The 20275-nt window shown below is 52.5% G+C and overlaps 1 protein-coding gene across 1 annotated transcript; it reads right to left on the bottom strand.

Annotated features, from left to right (window-relative positions):
- Positions 1-15547: 15547 nt before the first annotated feature.
- Positions 15548-19836, bottom strand: SUPT4H1 (SPT4 homolog, DSIF elongation factor subunit). The gene is made up of 5 exons (XM_081160845.1): positions 19531-19836; positions 18937-19043; positions 17668-17723; positions 17340-17393; positions 15548-16661 (listed from the first exon to the last, which is right to left on the bottom strand). Exons 1-5 carry the CDS (start codon positions 19597-19599, stop codon positions 16594-16596), a joined length of 354 nt encoding a protein of 117 aa, XP_081016971.1. The 5' UTR covers positions 19600-19836; the 3' UTR covers positions 15548-16593.
- Between the last annotated feature and the right edge of the window lie 439 nt (positions 19837-20275).

Raw genomic sequence — 20275 nt, 5'->3', positions numbered from 1 at the left:
GCTGTGTGCATCCGTGTCATTGTGTGTCCGTCAGCGTCTGTGAGTCTGACCATCCATCACGACCCCTCAGCCTGGCTAGGGTCCACGGGCTGCTGGGGGTGATCCCCAAAGATCCGATGTGGTCCTTTATCTCCGGCTCCTGTCTCCGCTGCTCTTCGCCAGCTGGATAGCTTGCTGGGCAGACGGGCTGGTCCTAAGGAGGCCTGGGTCGGTGGGCTGCTTGCATCATAGTCTCAGTCCCTGCTGGCCTCAGCTCTGGGGACTGCAGGGGTCCCCTCCAGCCCTGGAACCCGGAGACGGTGGGCACGGAGAAGGCTGAGCCTTAGAATCTAGGGGGTGAGCAGGGAAGAGCCAGCCCTTTCCTCCCCTCCCCCCTCCCACCCACCAATAGGAAGTCGGCTGCCGGTTTCCATGGTGATGGCGCTGGACTGGTGGGCTGGACCGGCAGATAGGGTCGGGACTAGGGGAAGAGCAGGTTCCTCACGGGATCCCGGCTTAAAGCCCCCCACATGTGGCCTCCCACACCCCTCATACCTTCCAGGGTGCAGAGGCAAGGGGCTGAAGGTGGTCTTCCCGACATCGGCCCCGGCCCAAGACGACTGAGACAGAGAAAAGAGGTGGTATGACAGACAGAGAGCCAGCCATGGAGAAGGGCAGGAATAGAAAAATTGGGATTTGAGATAATACAAAGAGAAACAGAAATTAAGAGAATGAAAACAGGAAGACAGAAGCAAAGAGATAGAGAAATTGGCTGAGAAAATTGTTTCAGCTTCCTCCTGGAAGAGGGCATTTTGGGGGCAACCTGGTCATCGCCAGCCAGCAGAGGAGACCACATGGTCTGTTGGGCTGGCTTTGCCCCACACTGTCAGGAAGTTCATCTTCTGTCTAGCCGTAGTCCTTTATGTTATGGGAAAATGGCTTTTTTAGACAAGAACATGGGAACTCCCCCACCCACAAGTAACCAGTCCATGGGGGCAGGAGCCTAGATGGAATCCTCCGAGACAAGGGTGTCCTACCCCTCAGGGAGGCTGCCCCTGTCCCCTTGGATCCTGAGACTCAGTCCATCTGCACACGAGCCAGCCTCAGCCAAGGTTGGGGGCCCTCGTGTGGCACCCCCAGGGAATAGCAGCAGCTGTACTGAACTACAGAGCCCCTACCAATGGGTTTGCAGCAGGCAGAGCTGCTGGAACTGGGGGGGGGGGGGGGGTTGGTGTATGGGGTGGTGGTGCCATCCTCACTTTCCTAAAGCAGTGTGCAGATCAGTTTGTGCACCACTACATGATGTGTGTTGCTACTGTTTATGTCAGTACAAATGCATGCCGTTATGTGCATGCATATGTATGGTAGTCATATATAGAATAGACATGTATTTACCTCTGTATGTGTGTGGGGCCATGGTATTATATAGGCATACATATATGTATCATGTGTGTGCTATTGTCTATGGGTTTCATTGGGTATGCATGCTTCTGTGTATGCCTCTGCATATGTCTACTTGCCACAGTGTCTGTATTTTTATGTGAATGTGAGGCTATGATTGTGTGAGCCTATAAAGTATAACACATATGTCATAATATGTGTATATGGATGCCATTATATGGCATTACACAATACATAACAACAGATTCCCATATAGTCAGGTAAATATGTGTAATGACATGGTTTTATTTATATCTATATCACCATGCATTTATTGTATATTTATCACCATGTATGAATGTGTCACTATGTATGTGTGTTTAGAACCAATGTGTTTATTATGTGAATGTCACTATGTACGTATTTGTATGCTCTTCTGTTTGTGACACACATAAGTGTTTATATCATTGCATGTGTTCACTATTGAATATGTATGTGTCCTGAGTGTGTGTGTGTATCCCTGTGTCACTGTGTGACATACCAGTCATGTCCCATGTGTATATGTGACTGTATATGTATGTTGATGGCATACATGTATGGGGCGCCTGTGTGTAAATCACATGCATGCTGTGGTGTGTGCTTTGTATATTAGTATCTGATGCTTTGTGTGTGTATGTGCCCAATTCTTATACTACCCAGGATCCCTAGGCATTCTTACATTAGAAATGGAGGCAAGCGGCCTTCAGTTTGGGGGTGTGGAAAGCAGATGGAGGGCAGGGCAGTGCCAGAGCTAGGGTAAAAGTTGGGAGGGCCCCTCATAATCGGGCTCCTCCATGTCCTGTTCCCTTTACTGGGTTTGCAGGGAAGTCTCACCCCAGGCCTACCCTGGCAGGCCCCGGGCCCTCTTGTGGTCTCATAAGCAGCCCAAAGCCATTTCTCCCAGCCCCTCTGTGTGCCCAGTCGTCCATGTGCCTGCTAAGACCATTTGCCCACCCCTCCCACCTGACCCCCAGCAACAAAGTCTCAGACAAAAGAGAAGCAGAGTCCATTGTTTATTATTGTGGGGCCCCAGACACCAGCCCTCATTCCCTCCATCTACCCGCCTTTCCCGCCTCTTCTTCGTCCCGGTGTCTGTCCACTCGGGGCCTCTCCGCAGCTGCACCAGGTGCCGATGTCCAGCCCTCCCAGACTTTGGCAGCAGCGGAGCTGGTGTGGCATTTCTCCCGGTTGGCCAGAACCAGCAGGACAGCGGCATGGGGGCAGTGGAGGCCTTTGAGGGTTCTGGGCAGGGTGGGGAAGGTGCCTGAGGGGCTCACCTGTCACACATGGTCCGGAGCGTGGAGGAAGACGGTGGCAGGCGGCGGCAGTGGCGTGGTCTCCGAAGCCCACAGTACACTCATCCATAAAGTAGGAAACACTACACCCTCCAGTGCTGTTAGTAGTGCTTTCTACTTTATGGGTGACTGCACTGTCTGTCTGTCCGTCTGTGGGTACTCTTCAGGCCGCCTGCTTCTCCTCCTGACTCCTGTTCCAAGAGCCCCCAACCCTCCCCGGCCTTCCCTGTGGCTTCCTAAGACCCCAGCACCGAGCCCCAGGGCCCCCAGAGGGCCCGCCCTGGGCCTGTGGGCGGTGACTCAGCATGGCGCCAGACCTTGCCTCCTCTACCTCCCTCCCCCCACTTCCTCTTTGCGTCCCTCTTCCCCTCCCCCTAGGGCTCCACCCCATCCCCCCACTTTCAGGGCCACTCAGGTAGAGACCTCCACTACTCATCAGGCCTCACCCCCGGCCCTAACTCCTAACTCTGACCCCCTGAGTGACCCCTCCCAGCCACACTACCTGGCCTCCAGAGTCCAACTGAGGCAGCCACAGCCTCCTCCCTTCAGAGAGGCCTCAGTCTCCAGCCTCCTTCCCCCAAAGCCTTGGCTCCCCAGCCTCCTCACCAGCCCAAGGCCCTGACTCCTTCACTGCTGGTGGCTCCCCAGGCAGGAGCCCAAGGCCATCGCAGCAGAGATGGTGGCCATGTTGGGTGGAGGAGATGCTGAGGGCCTCTCGCTGATACCAAGTCCCACTTTTCAGCTCCTGCCCACCTTCTGCCCACCTTCTGCCCACCGCCTGCCATCCCCACCCTACTCTCTGACTCTTATCTCTTGAAGCCTCAGATACGTCTTTCTGCATCTGGGGCCCAGAGGCCATTTTCCCTTCCTTGTCCAGAAGGAAGTCAAGGCCCAGGATTTTAAGGAGCTGTCTCACCGTGAAGGTGTAGACCTGAGGGTGATCGCACCTCTTTACCTGAAGCTTTGCCTAAAGTGTTGGCACCCACGCTCCTGAAGCCCCTCCTGAAAGCATATCCACCCAGGGCCTGCAGCCCAAGCCCTCATCGGCCCTTGAGGCCCAGAGTCGAGGATCCCCGGTTGGAGCTGAAATGAAGGTTCAGACCCTTACCTGATGTTGCAGGGCTGAGGAGAGCAAGCCCTGTGCTCCAGGCTCCCAAGTGGGGTTCCCTTCAGGGCGGGCAGGGCTTATAACCCCGAGGCCACGTGGGCCAGATCTCAGGGCGCCCAACGGTCTTGGAGCCCGCCCCCACACCGCCTGGAGATCAGTGTGCCCCTCCCCTCCCTGGGGAGGACAGACTGACAGGAAACCAGAGACAAGGCTGGGTATTGGCAGGAGGGGGGCTGAAGAGACCATCTCACACGCCCTGGGCAGGTGGCTTCCGGGACCCCAGGCCTGCCCATCCCCCATGGCACCAGCCCCAGAGGATGGTTCAAGAGTCTGGGACTGACTCAGGACATTGGGGCTACTGTCTGGGCCTTCCGTGAGTGCCCAAAACACAGAGTTCTGCATTCCGGCACAAGAAAAGGACTTTTTCTTTGAGCTCCACCCCCACTGACCCCAACTCAGAAAACTCCCTTCCGTTGGGAAAGCAGTGGCATTCAGATGAAGCTGTGGCTCTTCTCCAGGTGCTGCCCAGAGCGGCCACAGAGGAGCAAATGCATGAAGGGGGTCTGGGCCAGCACATGGCAATGTCACCTACAGAATCAGTTGCCCTCAGCGCCCCACAAAGCCACCCCTCCCCAGCCCCAGCCTGCAGGAGGCAAGACCTGCACCCTCAACACAGTATGGGGTCACACTTGGGTCAGGTGGGCCTGTTGGCCCTAGACTGGGTGTTCATGCTTCCCTCGGGCCTGTAGGGATGGGAGGGCAGGGCAGAGCAGTGGTGAGGACAGGGTCTCAGGTGGGGCATGGGTGCCATTGGGCTTAGAAGGGTGGAGGGAAAAAGGCTCTGAAGGGAGGTTCTGGCAGTCACCGGATGTGGGCATGGCCCGCCCACCTGCACGCCACCCCCGCTTTCCCCATGGGGAAGGCAGGAAGCTGCCCATCCCAGGGTCCCTGGCTGGGGGAGGGGAACAGGGTGTGGGTATGTGTGGGGAGGGGGCTGGGTTGAGCTGGGCCTAGGCCACACATTTTCCCCAAGGTTCTCCAAGCTTCTCAGTGGGTTTGACTCTGGAATATAGAGGAATAGATTGAGGGAGGCAGAGGGCGTAGAATCACCCAGATTCCTTCCCAGAAGGCCATCGGCTTCTTCTCTGGGTCCCCCATTCAGGGTCAGGCCCACACAGACTTGAGGGAACCCTCAGATTCAAGGCCCAGAAGAGGACCAGCATGGGCTGAGGGCAGCAGGGAGGGAGATTGCCTCCCATCCTTTCCTTCAGGAAGGCAACCCTCAACCTGGAAAACTGCTTTCCATCCCCAGTTTTCAGAGAAAGACCTCCCAGGGTCTGAAGAGACAGGGGTAAGGAGGGCGGGCTGGCCAGAAATGGGACAGTGCCCCTTTAACAGCACCCCGCTGCCCCAGACCCTGGGTGGAGGGGAAGTGGCTGCCCCAGGTGATAAGAAGATAAGAATATCAAAGATGTGCAGTAACCTGGGTTCCCGGACCCCCACCCTTCAGGGCCCCTCCTCCTAGAGGTCTTTGCCCCTCACCCTCTGTCTACAGCACCTCCATGGCCATCACCTCATGGGTGCTCTGCCCCAGCAAAGGGGAGTCACAGGCTGGGAGCCAAAGGGCCTGGCTTCAGAGCCCAGCTCTGCCATTGACCCCTCAGCGTGTGACCTGCAGCAAGTCAGACCTGAGGTTCCTTCTGTGGGACACACTCGTCCCTCTATAGTCTCCAGCCCAGCCCCCTCCTGTCCTGAGTAGGGTAGGGTGTTCCTGGTCCCTGCTGTCCTGTGACAACAGAGCCTCCTTTCCTTTGCGTGTCCTCAATGCCCAAGACCAAAAACCACCATGATTTTTTAAATTATATATCTCATTTTTTGAGGAGAGAGACTGAGTCCCAGCCTCTCCACCCACAGAGCTTCTGGGGACAAGAAGTTTCTGGAGGGGCTGGGGCTGGGGTTGAAAGGGGATGGAACTGAGGGGGCACTCAGGGTCCCTGTACCCTGGAATTCTCCCCCAGTCCCGCAGTGAATCCCAGCTCTTCTGGGCCTCAAACCAGGAGAAACGGGACAGGGCCAGAGACAAATCAAGGAGGAGGAAGGGGCATGGTCTGAGATAACGACACAGAGAGAGTAAGAACCAACCAACTGAGTGGCGGGAGCACTGGACTAGAAGCCCTGCTCCAGGTGAGGCCTGTGTGACTGACCGACAGGAAGACCAGCAGGTGCCTACCTGTGCACACATGCGCGCACGCAGACACACACAGATACACATGATACACACAGACACACAGGGCCCGAAGACCCCAAAAGATTCAATCTCTTTTCCAGAGAGGCAGAGCAGGCCCGTAGCCACACAGGCACACTGTGGGTGGCACTCAGCTCAGGCCTGCAGACACACCTTGCAGGAGGCCTGCTGCACACTCCTGGACATACCTCCCTCTTCCCGGAAACACCCAGGAAGGCTGGCTTGGGAATCTGAGGCTGGTGTTTGGGAGGGTGCCTAGAGGGAGCTGGGGATGGCTTCAGAACACAGGCACTGTTTTGAGAGAGGCTTGACTCCCACCTCAAAGCCACTTGTTGGCTGAGTTCCCCAGGATGAGCGAAACTAAACAAACCCTTGAGGATGGCCAGTGGCTGAGAGAGGAGGTGGCTGAGAGGGGATGCCTCCCTTGGTGAAGGAGAGAGTTCAAGTTGACTTTTCAAACTCCACCCCTTGGTGGTAGGTCTGGGCTTAGCCAGAGACTCCCTGGGCAGCCTGAGCTCACTAGGACTCTGCTATAAAACGTCCTCCATGGTCTTGTCCAGTTCTGACATTCTAAGTCTAGGGGTCAGATTCCTGCCCAGAGTAGCAAAAGGGGAAGGGGGAGTAGGGACCAAGATAAGGAGTAGGGGTGGGGCAGCGATATCAGAAACAAACCGGGTATAGTCCTTCACCGGGCGGCAGGGCTGAGTTGGCTGGGGTCCGGACTTGGGATCCTGGAGGACACCAGGCTCACAACTCCTCACTCCCACCTCAACCCCACTGACCCCGGAGACAGCCATCTTTGTGTGCAAGCTGAGGCTGTGGGCAGGTAAAGGTGAGCCCGAGGATTAAAGGACACAGGACCTGTCTTCAGGGACTCCCACTCTGACACACACGCCGGCTATGGGAGCTTTGTGTGTGGGTATCTAAAGCAGGCCCAGAGGTTCAGGTCCGATGGGGACACTTGGCTTCTACTTGTACAGGCGTGAATCTGACAGTGAAGTAGGACACAAAGACACACCTCCACGGGTACATATATCCTACAAAATTAGAACAACACGTGCAAATTAGTCCTGGGTGGGGCTGAGGGTCCCGTGGGGCTGGATGGATGCTACAGTGACAACCCCAGAGTCACAGGGGGTCCACCAGAAAAGGCTCCCCAGAGGAAGTGAGTATGGACATGAGAGGGTTGGCAGGAGAGGAGTTAGGGTAGAAGCTGACCGGGCAAGGAGGGGGAACAGAGAAAAAATGTTTGAAGGCCTAACACCCACAAGGGAGAGGAGGCCCTGAGGGTGGGAGAAATGACCGCGCATTGTCTGAGAGAAGAAAAGCAGGCCCTCCCCTCCAGCTGCACGCCCCCGGCCTCACTCAGCAGGCAGGCGGAGATGGCAGCACAGATAACCTGCCCCGAGGAGACAACAGGAGAGAAGCCACAGGCCTTAACCACTCACAAACAGGAAGTCAGAGGCAGCGCAGGCCCGCCCCTCCTGGGAGCTAGGCTTGGGGGCAGGCCTGGCCACAAAGGAGGGAAACTGAGCCCCGGCACTGCACAATGGGGCTGAAGACTATTGGAGTCAATAGTCCCAAATGTTGGGACCTTTTCCCACTTTCCCCGAAGGGGCCGCCAAGGGAAGCAGGTGCTGAGAGGGAAGTGCCTCAAGAACCTGAGCCAGCCCGTGTCCCTTGTAGAGGTCATGTCAGTATCTAAGACTCATGGGGTGCCCCCACTCATCTCAGAGCCTGGGGAGCAGCAGGAAGGCTGAGAGATCCCTAGGCAAGGAGGGTAGCAACACTGTCCCCTGGGCCCTGCCTGCACTGCCCAGATATCCTTCAGTTTAACTTGAAGCTCCCCTGCTCTACCCGGGAAGCCAGCACTGCTCTGGGACGGGCTTCTGGCTCAGCTCTCCGGACCACAGTATCCAAGACTTTTTAAATAGCAAGGTCAGAGTCAGGAAACTGAGCTGCAAGCCCAGAGAGAGGCAGTAGGCAGCCTGAAGTCACAAAGCAAGTGAGGGCCAAGTTCAAGCTTTTGTCCACAACATCTGGGAAGAGGCAGGGAGGGCTGGGTAGGAAAGGGGGTGTGTAAGAAGGCCACCCTGACCACTGCTGTGGGAGTGGCCACGAAACCAGAAGTACCCTCCACAGGGAACTCCCAGGGACACTAGCAGGGAAATGAGAGAAAGCTCCCTCCTGGCTCCCTCCACACAGGGGTGCCTGGGCTAACTCGCAGAGCTGCACCTGCACCCATTTTAACGGCTACAAATGAAGTGTGTGTGTGTGTGTGTGTGTGTGTCCAGAAAGCTGGAGCCAGGCAGTATGATCTTTCATCAGCCTAAGTCCCTACCCCCAACATCAGGATCACCAAGCAGAGGGCAAAACTAGGGGCAGGAGACTAGGGGTCCAGTCCCCACACTGTGGTTATTTACAGTGACTTTGGGCCAGTCACCGAATCTGCCCCTGAACCCCCAGGCTTTGTGTCTTCATCTATAAAATTAAGGAGGAGGTTGACCAAAGCTGCTGTTTATATTCTGGGAAGTCCCTGAGAGCAAATGGGTCCAGGGAGCTCAGAGGAGGAAGCAGCGAGACCTGTGTTCCAAGACCTGCCCAGCCGCTGAGTAGGCCATGGATTTCCTCCGCTGGCTGAAGGGCAGACCTCCCTCAGCTCAGAGAAGGCAGGAGGCTGGGAAGGGATCTGGAGTAAAACCCTTCCCTCATGGTGGCTGGGAATGAGGGGCACAGGCCGGTGGACTCCTTTGTCATCCCTCCTTACAGCATCCTGCCCCCTCGGGATTCCTCGGGTCCCAGGGATAGCTGGAGCAGCGAGCGAAGGGGAAAGAGCAGAGAACCCTGTGAGGTCTGCCCCTCAAATGACTCCAGGCTGTTGCTTCCCTCTCCTGCAGGTCCACACCCTGAGGGGGGTGGGGTGCAGCAGAGGCATCTAGAGAACTTTATAAAGCACATTCAATCTGAATCTCATTTGATCACCGCGCTGACCTAGTGATGTAAACGATGGTATCCCCATCTCTGAGGCGAGGAACCAGAATGAAGTTTCACCTTCCTGAAAATCGGCCAACAGTCTGCATAGTTTCTGTCCCCCTAAGGGACTCCATTCAAAGTGCCCTCAAAAGGACCAGGCCCGGCAGACCTTGGAGGGGGTACTCAGACAGGGGCCATGCGGCCTGTGTCTGCTCACAAACCCAGGCGCAAGAAGGGAGCTGGAAAAAGCAGTGGTTGGAACTCAGGGCAGACTTCCCTGCCCTCAGGCTCGAGGGTGGGGGGAGCAGAGGGGTCTAAATGGGTAACCGAGTGGTCTGCACAATCTGTCCAACAGCGAATGGCCACCCAGCCCCTTCCCTGTGAGCCCGTTAAGCAGTCAGATGGGGGAGGGTTGGCCACGAAGGCTGGAGCCCCAGCAGCCCCAGCAGCAGCAGCTCACAGCACTGGAGCCGTTAAAAAGTGACTCAACCAGAAAGTGTGTTTGAAGCGACGCCCGCCAGGGCCCCAGAGCCAAACCTCAAAAAGACGAAGTGAGAAAGACAAGCCTGCGGGGGCTGGGCTGGGGGTGGAGGCCTGGCCTGGAGCCGCCTGGCCAAATAAGGGCAAATGTTCCCAGGCCAGCCAATGGGGCTCAGGCAGCCATGTCATGGGGCTGTGGCTGGAAGGGGGAGGGGAGAAGGAGGTGAGAGAAGTGGGGCAAAATGGGGGCCGGGGGTGGGGGCAGGAGGCCCAGACCCTCCAGGAAGGGTCCCGGGTGAATGAGCATAGGGAGGTATTGTGGCCCTCAGCCCCCAAAGACCTTGGTGCTGAGGTTAGTAGACTTGGACCCTCAAGAGCCCCACTTGCAGGCTGGGGCTCAAGGGGACAAAAGGAAGACCCCCTTACCCAGGCCCCAGTTATGGGCCCTAGATCCCCATGTGCCATGGCAGAATGGAGGCCATAGGGACAGCTGGGCTGGGTGGAACACCACTGCAGCTTTGCCTGGCCACTGACCTTGGGCAAGTGATATAACTGAAACTGTTTTCTCCTCTGTGAAAGGGGAATAATGCCTCATAGGGTGGTGGGGATCAAGTGCAATGACGGAGGTGGCCAGTTTTGAACCTGGTAATGCCACACTGCTAATAGATTATTATTGTAGAAACACTGGCCCAAGGGCTGCCTATCACTCATATCCTTGCCTCCCAGTTGCTGTGAAAGGTCCCTTTGCTAGGACACCATGTGGTTCTCAATTCTGGCCTCTGGTGTCTATAAGGGGGAGGGTGTGGAGGCCAGAGGGGTCCTTCCAATCTAAGCTTAGTCCCACCTGCTACCGAAGCAGATTAGACACGCTCTTCCCAGGCTCACCCACCAGGGACATGCCTTGCCCACCTAAACCTCCATCTCATCTTCCCGCCGGCCTACTGAGCTCCAGACCCCGCCCCCATCTCCCCGCTCCCCTGGGGTGCAGGGCTGAGGAAGTGAGTCTACTCAGCTGCCCGGAGAAAGTGCCAGTGCCGCAGCTGCCTGCACAGGGTGGGGGCAGCTTCTGGCTTCTCCCAGAGCCTGTGATTCCTCCCTTGCCTCAGGCCTCCCCAGGCTCTTCTGGGACCACAAGCCCAGGAGGAAGGCTGGGCCATGGCTGCCACCCTCTTCCTCTCTGTGGAGTTCTTCTCTCTCCCAAGCATGGATTTGCATTTTCCCCTCTGCCCTCGCTACTCAAGCCCCCAGGGACAAGGTGACAGTTAAACCCCCTCTTCCGGCTAGTGGCCTCAGAGCACTCATTTCCTTCCAGGTATTTTCCGGGATGGGGGTTGGCGTTGAGAGGGTGGCAGTTGCTGGGTTCAGGGGAAGAAGTAATGAAGAATCTATTTTGGACAGAAGCTGCCCCCCCCCCCCTTGGTGTCTGAAGCTGTTCCTTACCTTCCTTCCAGTTCTCTCTATAGCACAGAGCTCAGTTCAGAGAAAGGAGGGTGCACAGACAGGAAGCAGCAAGTAGGAGTTCTTGAAATGGGTCTGCTAGCTCCCTGACTTCTTTCAGCCCCAGGCCCCCTGTGCTGTGGGATGGACCCCCTCCTCCCCAAAAGCTTGGGCTTCAGATCCTCTGTCTAGGACCCCATAATGCCTGCCCTCCACTCTGGGGGAGTGTTGAGCATAGGAGTGCCCAGGTCTAGAGGGGATGTTTTCTATCGTATTTCTCAGAGGACCTGGCATCTTGGTGCCAGCAGCATGGGGCAGAGTTTTCCATGCTCTCAGTTCCTACTTTCTGGAATCTTAAAGCAAAAAGAAACACCAGCATCTGTAGACAGAAGGTGCTGAGGCAGGCAGTGTAGGACAGACAAAATAGCAGTGACCCCCTCTAGAGGTCAGGCTGACCACTGGCTCTGGGGCTCAGTCTTCTCACAATAAAGTGCAGGGCTGGCCTAAGTCAGGGCCCTCCCAGGCCTCACATGCTCTGTCTGATCTGCCTTCACTTTTTCTGCAGCCCCAACACTGGACCTCACCCAACATGGTGCAGGCCTCCGAGCCCCAAGGCCCAGGCAGGCAGCCACGTGCTTTCTTCCTCAGTCTAAACCTTACTGGCTCACCCTACAGCAATTTTTACCAAGCATGGCTGTCTGTCCTTTTAGCTCAGATGAGGCTGGAAGGGGGACAGCCATACATGAGTGGCAGAAGTGACAGCTGACAGGTTGACATGAATCCAAGAGGTAGAAAGTGATCAGTCCCAGAACCACTGCACCACATGATACAAAAATGGAGGTTTATAACAACGACTTTGAGTCAAGTAGAGGTTAAATCATATCCAGAATCTCATATCCAAATAGCAAGGAAGTATACATTTTAAAAAAACCCAAAACATTAAGTCATAGAAAATGAGAGAACAGAAAGATTAAAATAAAAAACTATGTACTTGAAGGAAAATGTTCCAGTTTTGATATATTTATATATGACAGGTGTATTGGAACATCTACTAACCAACAATGCTAGCGGGATGACAATCTTGCCACACGGACCTAGAACTTATCTAGAGGTGGACAATTTTGGATCATGATGATTTCGAGACAGTCACAGCTCTCAAATTGCTTTTACCTAAATTAATGTATTTGATGCTCCTAACTATCCTCAGGGATGGCCATCTATATCCTTCAGGGAACTTTTGAGGTATAACGTACAAACAGAAACGCTGTGCAACACAAATCATGAGTGTATAACTCAATATATTTTCAGAAAGGGAACCAAACTATGTAACCAGCATCCAGATCAGGAAAGAAACTATAACCAGCACCTTAGGAACACCTCATGCGATTTTCTACCCCCACCTTTCACAGGTAACCACTATCTTGCTCCCTAACATTAGAGTTTTTTGTGTTTTTAAAAAAATCCTCACCCAAGGATATGTTTTTACTGATTTTAGAGTAAGGGGAAGGGAAAGAGAGAGAGAAACTTTGATATGAGAGAGAAACATCGATCAGTTGCCTCCTGTACATGCCCTGATCAGGGATGAACCTGCGACCTAGGCATGTGCTCTGACTGGGAATTGAACCGGCAGCCTTTCGGTGCACGGGGTGATGCCCAAACCAACTGAGCTGCTCCAGCCAAGGCAACATCAGAGTTTTTTCAACTGCAATGTATAGAGAGGAAACTTCGTTTTAAAGAAGTAAAGTTACTTAGAAAAGCCAGGGCTGGTGGGTGGTGAAGGCACAGGGCTGGGAGGCAAGGACAGTGCCCCTAGTTGAATATGTATATTTTCATCACGCGAGCCTCAGTGTTCTGGTGGTGTGTGAAGGTGCCATAACTGGGGTGGAGATTGAGAGAGGTGGGAAGTAGAAAAAGCAGAAGAGGTTAGGGGTATGGGGCACAGGTCAGCAGATACCTAGGAGCTGCTGGAGAGGAACACAAGATTCAGCCAGGAGAGAATTGGACAACTGACCGGTTTCCCAGTACTCAATACAGGGATCCTTGAGTAAACCCCAAGGTTTTCTTTCATGGGCTATTTCCCCACACTGCTTCCCTATCTTTGGCTAATTTTAGACTTGGGGACTAGAGTTGTAGGTGTTGGGCATAGGGTGGTTGGGGCACTCAATGTGCAGGGACATGTAACTTTCACTCAACAAGCTAATGCCTCACGCTGGTTCTGTGGAATACTCATGAAGGGACCAGGCCTGCTGCATATGGGGATAACTATGTTGGAAACGGTAGCCCTAAACTGGGTGTGAGCAATGAACTTTTTGAGCTAAGGCTCTACTGCTTGATCATAATGAAGTCACTTTAATTCTTTGAGCTTCAGTCTCTTCATCACTACATAAGGATGTTAACTCTGACACAGGGGTTTTGTGAGGATCAAATAAGGTAATGGACATAAAGTCTCTTTTGTCAACTGTAAAATGTTATTTAAATGAAAGGCTTTACTGATGCTAAACCTGAACCAGATTCCCAGACAAAGCAAGATGTTATTAGTCTGTCCTTAAACATTACCTGTCTCTTTTATACAGATCAGGTGTCAGGAGGGGACTTGAAGATTAAATAGCAGGTTATAGACAGGCTGGGAGTTAGAAGGCAGTGGTTGTGCCCAGAGGGGTGAGGCCTCAGTCTCTAAACCTGAGACCCCAGCCCGAGTTTAGGCCTTCATCAGTCCATCCCCATTACTCTGGGGGAAACAGTTCCCCTCTAAGACCAGAATGTTCCAACCCTTGTTCTATCAGCTACCAATCCTGTCTTGAGCGGGAGGCTGCATTCAGCAATGCAGTGCCACTTAGTCCTCAGTCTTTGGGAGACACCCTAACCCCACAACCTGTGGTGGGTGGGGAGTGGAGAATGAGGAATAGGTGGGCAAGGGGAAGGCGGCCTGGTCACTACTGTTTCTAATGTGCCTCACTTGAGTCTGTTCTTATTTATTTACTTTTATATATCTTTATTGATTTCAGAGAGAGGAAAAGAGAGGGAGAGAGAGAGAGATAGAAACATCAATGATGAGTCATTGATCGGCTGCCTAGCCTGCAATCCGGGCATGTGCCCTGACAGGGAATCGAACCCTGATCGCCTGGATCCTAGGTCGATGCGCAACCGCTGAGCCACGCCCGGCCAGGCCAGTCTGTTCTTATTGAACTAGGGAGGAGCCTTGCCTTTCTGAAGGAGAGAAGTCAAACTTGAGCAAGAGACCAAAACCCTGGGCAGATGTGGGACCTCAGCTGTCAGAATGGGGCCGAAACTTTGACAGGCACAGTGAGCAGGGCAGCGGTGCTGGCACCTGAACCATCTTCCACACAGCACTGCTCTCTCCCAGGGAGCCTTGAAGAACCAGCAGTCCCTGTTTCAGCTTCCTTGGGCTCCCAGCAAGGCATGGGACTCCAGAACTGTATTACCTGGTTGGGCTGCTGAGTGGCACCACAAGCAGGTTCAAGGACCAGCGAAAGCACGGATGCAAATTCTGAAGCAGCTCCCAGGCAGAACCCACTTGGCACACTGTGAAATCGGTCACTGCAACTGGCCGCCCCTCCCCCCAACCACCAGCGCCTGTGTCTTTCGCTTCCTGCGAGGCTGACAGTTAAGGCCCCAGCGCAGTGTGGCAGCCTGAGTGTGGTTATTTGTGCACAGCTCCTCTTGCCTCTCCTCCCCACAACTGTTTCCATTCTCACCAAGTAGCCACGTCCGGGTCAGACACGCAGGACAGCAACTGGGGATTTCCAAGGGACTTTTTGAGAAAGCCAGTGAAAGTTGGGTGTTGGCTGCATGGCCTAGGCACTCTTGCTGAAACCCACTTCTTCCCTCTGGGATGTTAGCTCTAGCCTGATGGGGCCGCTTCCCAAAGCTCCTTTCAGATTGAAATTGAACAACAGAAACCACCACAGCTGGAGCTCTTTTAGTTTGCTGGGCTGGGAAAATCCTTAAAAAATTCAGTTGGAATTGGGGTTTCCAAACCATTCCCTCAGAACCTGAAGGCATCAGAGAAAATGGTTCTGGCTTTAGGACCTGTGAGGGGTGACTGGAGCAGCTGTGCCAATCCCAGCTTCCTTCCCATGGGCCTACGAGACAAGGGAGGGGGCTGGTCACTTGAGTCAGCACCTCTCCCTCCTTCCCACTCCAGGCCACAGGTAACAAGATACTGACTCACTAGCAACACCAGGTGGCCAAGAGACAAGGCCCCAGTGCAGGCACCTCTGCCAGTCAGAACGCACCCTTCAGTGGGTGGCTCTGAGCATTTTTCCACTATTTTGACTTTGCACATATTGCTGATATTGAAGAATGGTTAACAAAAGGAGAGCCAATGAATTTTACTTTTCTTGTTGCTAATCCTCACCAGAGGGTATTTTTTCCATTGCTTTTTAGAGAGGGAGAGAGGGAAGGGGAGATAGGGAAAGAAAAAAACACATTGATACGAGACTCAATTGGTTGCCTCCCACATGCACCCCGAAGGGGGCCATGCCCTTGACCAGGAATCAAACCCAGACCCTTTGGTGCATGGGCCGGCACTCTAACCACTGAGCCACAATGTGCAGGGCTGAATTTTGCTTCTATAAAACTTAAGTGGTAGAATTTCCACATGGCTTTATTCTTATGATTACCAACAATCTTGAGGTACATAGGCAGAGCAATCATTCTCATTTTAGATGGAGAACATATCTAAGAAAATAAAAATGGGAATACTAACAGGATTTTTTGTGGAAATTTAAGAAATTGAGGGGTTTTGGTAAATTTTTAATTCTAAAACAAATAACTCACCTTGGCCAATAACATGACATTATTTAAGGCCCCCTACTAGGCCAGAAAAGGGAGCAGCCCACCTCCTATGGAGGTACAAACTAGCCAGACCAAGACCCAGCAGCCATCTGAGGGTCCCCAGTTAGGGGAATGTGGTCGAATGTAACTGAGGGAAAGGGAGGTCATGGGTTCCACTGGCTGGCCTAAGGTATAGGAAGAGCGGTAAAAAGAAAAAAGACAAGAAAGGAAAAAAAAGTATTAAACCTGGTCAAATGGTAATGAATATTAAGTCTCAGTATTTCTTTAAGGGACACCTGTTGTGCCAGGTCTAGAGGGCAGAAGGTGGCAACCCCCAGATACCAGGACTACCAGGATGATGGGATTGCCTAGACTCCAGACAGACCTCCCAATGAGACCCAAGGAAGCACACCACAAAGGCTGCAACCCTGGAGGCCCAGAGACAGCAGGGGCCTCTGTTGCTCTGGGAAGGTGCCTAAAGGGCAAGTGAATTCTTACTGTACCCAGCTAAGAGAAAAGGAGGCAAGACACCTGTCATGGGCTATGGGCTAATGTTTATTGGCATTTGATAGAGTCCTGCCCATGGCCAAGGAGGCAGCCCAGGACTGTGGGTAGGAAAAATAGCATCCTACTTCACACTCAATTCACTCTATTAATCCACCAACCCACACCACTCCCACCCACCCCCAGTAGTTCAAAAATGGTAAAATGGCCCAGGAACACGCTGTGCTGCTCTCTCAATAGTCCAGTGAGCCTCAGAATTGGTGAGGAGTATTTGAAGTTCTGTCCATTTCCTTTCACAACAATAAATAAGCAGAGGCAGGAGACAGTGGCAAAGACACTGGCAGCCATGCATCTTGCTAGGTTTTTATAGCTGTGTCTCTGGATTTGTAGGCCACTCCTCGGCTTTTCAGCTCCCGCACGATTCCTATGGCAGAAAAAGAAAACAGCTCTGTGAGTGAAGAAGAAAAGAAAGAAAGGTCCTTCAGCTACCACTCTGGGTGCAGGGAGGAATTCCTAGACTGCTCAGAGGAAGTCCTGCTTGGTTGGCTTGTTACCATCGAAGATCCAAGGAAGTGTTTTGGCAATGACTTGGTAAGAATGAAACACACTGTTGCTCTGGCCAGTGTACTCAGTGGTCAGAGTGTAGGCCCCCCACACCAAAGGTTTGCGTGTTCGATTCCTGGTCAAGGGCAGTACCTGGGTTGCAGGTTCAATCCCCTGCCCAGTTGGGGTGCATGCAGGAGGCAACCAATCAATGTGTCTCTCTCACATCAATGTTTCTCTCTCTCTCTCTCCGCCCCCACCTCCCTCCCTTCTACTCTCTCTCTAAAAAAAAAAAAAAAAATCAATGAATTAACAAGACAAAAAACAAGAAAAGAGAGAAAGACACATTGTAGTTGTCAAAAGCAAGGATTCTGGAGTCAGAATGCCTGGGTTCAAATTCTGGCTCCTCACTTACTAGCTGGGTAACTTTGGGCAAGTTATTTAACCTCTCTGTACCTGTATTCCCTCAGAATTATGAGGACTGGTGATAATTCACACAAAGAACTTTCACAGAGCTTGGTGCAATAAATAAACACTGGCTGATACTGATTACTGTTACCTTGGGGCAGGCGACCAGTGACTGATACTGCATACACACCAGGCTTAAAGTTACCTGAAAGAGAAGAAGAGAGATTGCAGTGAGAGTGAGTTAAGACTAAAGACCAAATAGAAGCTTAAGCTAAAAATAAAAGAAATGCTACCATTGCAAGAGAAAAGCAATCACTTCTGGCCACAAATATTAAATGACCAGGCACAGGACACTTTCCTTGCCTGTCCTCCATCTTTCTCACTCTTGAGGCCACTTACTCACTGATTTAAGACTCCCCCGCCAGACCAAGAGATAGCAACAACACTAGTCCAGGATAAGGAGGAAAGGAGATACTTACTAACTCGCTGCCACTTGGAGACCCAGCTGTCCTCTGGGCTCATCATTGCAATGATTCTAGAAAGGGAAAAAAAGTAGTCAGCCAGAGCCTCACCTACTAAAGAAAAAAACCAAGGAACTGCCCTCTTTTTGTTCCCAGCCAGCACAACAGAGGAAACCCAGAGTTGACTGAAACTTTGATTAGGTTGTTTATTAAGTTTTGGTTTGGTGACATGACTTAGCAAAAATGACTCCATTTTGGCCTGCTGTTTACTTTTCTTTTTAAACAATGCTAACAAATGAACAAAGGGACTAAAGTATCTGAGTCTGCACATGTATACATAAGAAGTAAAGGTTCTATGACATTTTTTTTGCCCAATCCTTTATTCTTCCTTAAAAGAAACCAAAGAAAGAACACAGTTGGCCCTCCTTGAAGGAACTTTAGCAAGTACTGGGTTTGAGCCCAGTTTGTGTGTAAACCCTTAACTGGCTTATGGGCAAAAGAAACAATAGTACCTTCTTAATCCCCAAAGAATACTGCCCTCTAGCTCCTACCTTGGGAAAGGAAAATTGAGACCTGGCCACCTAAGTTTATCTCATTTCCTCTTCTTCCCACTGGACAATCCTGACAAGGGAAAATTTTCCTTATAGGGCTTCTTAAAGATATCTAAAAGCATCAGCTTTGGGCAATAATTTACCATCACTGTACCTTCCCTTCCCTTCATTTTCAGAAAGTATCTTCATGCATTCAACAAACATTTATTAAGCATCCATAACCTTCCAGGCCCTGTGCCAGGTCCTGGTGCACAAGATAAAACCAATCCCTACCCTATCATCATCAATGAGCTCACAGTCTAGTGGAGGAATGTCCAGTGGAAATACAATAAAAGCCACACAAATTATTTTAAATTTTCTAGTAGCCATGCTTAAAACAATAAAGACAAAAACGTAAAATTAATTACAGTAATATATTTAACCCAATACACCCAAAGTATTATCACTTTGGCATGTAATTAATACAAAACAAATACTGACATTTACATTCTTTTTTCTCATGCTAAGTCTTTGAAATCTGGTGTATATTTTACACTTAAAGCATATCTCAATTTGGACTAGCCACAGTTCATGTGCTCAAAGCCACACATGGCTAGTGGCTACTGTACTGAACAGTATGTCTCAAATAACTTTGAGATCAATCACGATTATGGTATCAAAAGTCTGCCACACACTTACTTGGTGGTGTGGTGTGGGGGTAATGGATAAGTGAATAAAGAAATCTAAAGGGGCTTACCCATCAAAGGAAGAGCTGGTGCAGTCATATACCATCTCTCGGTTACCCTTCATCTGAAGGTATGCATCACAATTGTCACAACCGTCATATTCAAACTGGTCTATTGTCTGCGAGGGAAAAATTTTAAGATGATAAGTGAGTATGAACAAGGCCAAACAAAAAAGCTGCTTTCTCCATACTTCTACCTGGTCAAATAGAAAACTCCATATATTGGCTCTGTCTCATCAGGTCCCTCACTCATCACTCCCACAGTCCCTAAGTTTCATCCTCACATTCCTCCTTCTCTTGTTTCCACTTGCACTTTACCTGTCCCTTTCCCTAGTCTCCCTAACTACTCCCTCTCCTACTGATCCCCACGCTTCTCCGACTCCTAGCGTCATTAGGATCCATCAGCAGTTCACTGAACGTCTGTTAAGGGTCAGGCCTGTGCTAAGAGTTGAGGAGTCAAAGGCATGTAAGACCGCCGGTGCAAGCTGCAATATCTGTTCCTACTGATGTAAACAATGGCCTCCTGCAGTTTCCCACATCCCGTTCCACCCTCTTTCCCCCAGCTTGGTCCTCCACTCCTCCTACAACCAGGTCCCCCACACATACCTTGACCAGCGAACACAACAAACACGCCCGGAGATGCCGCAGGTCCTTGGGCACCGTCTCCAGAGCCATGGTCTCCAACGGAACAGCGAGAAGCTGCCAAGCCGGCCAAATCCACAGACTATAAACAGTGAATTGCCCAGAATGCCTAGCACTTCCGGTGCCTCGCACTTCCGCTTCCGGCGTAGGAGGCTTCAGGCCCCTTCTCTACCCCCGCCGTAGGAGATGGTTTCTCCCGCCTGGAGGCGGGGCCGGCCGGGAGTCACCTGGGCCGGCGCGCGCCCCCGCCACCTGGGCCGGCGCGAGGGCGAGGGCGAGGCCGGGCCGGCCGTTGGGCCTGTGGGCGGGGCCCTTGGGGGAGGGGCGGCGCAGCTGGCGCCTGCGCGGGAACACGCCTGCGGCGCGGGCCATTTGATCTAGGCCGCCGGCTCCGGGCCGCGCGCCAGTTCCCTTAGGAGGCTCCCGGGTGACAGCCTGGATCCTTTTTTGTCCTCCCGTTTTAAAAGGGCAGGGCCAGAGTCCACTGTGTCCCTCTCGGTCATCTCTGCAGAGACGGGAGGGAACGCAGGGGCAGCCCCCTCCGCGCCAGCTGCGAGCGCGTTCTGGGGTGTCCCCTTGCCGCCCGCAGGAATGCCGGCCTGCGAGTGGGCGGCGGGCGGGGAAAATGCCCATTTCATTATCTTTTAAAACGCTTTACGTTCGCTTCCTCGTCCCAGCTAACTTATGCTTTGTACAGCTTTTTTCATTT

This window comes from Miniopterus schreibersii, assembly GCF_964146895.1.
Source record: "Miniopterus schreibersii genome assembly, chromosome: 16".
NCBI classification, from domain to species: Eukaryota; Metazoa; Chordata; class Mammalia; order Chiroptera; family Miniopteridae; genus Miniopterus; species Miniopterus schreibersii.
This window is presented reverse-complemented; position numbering and strand designations above follow the sequence as displayed.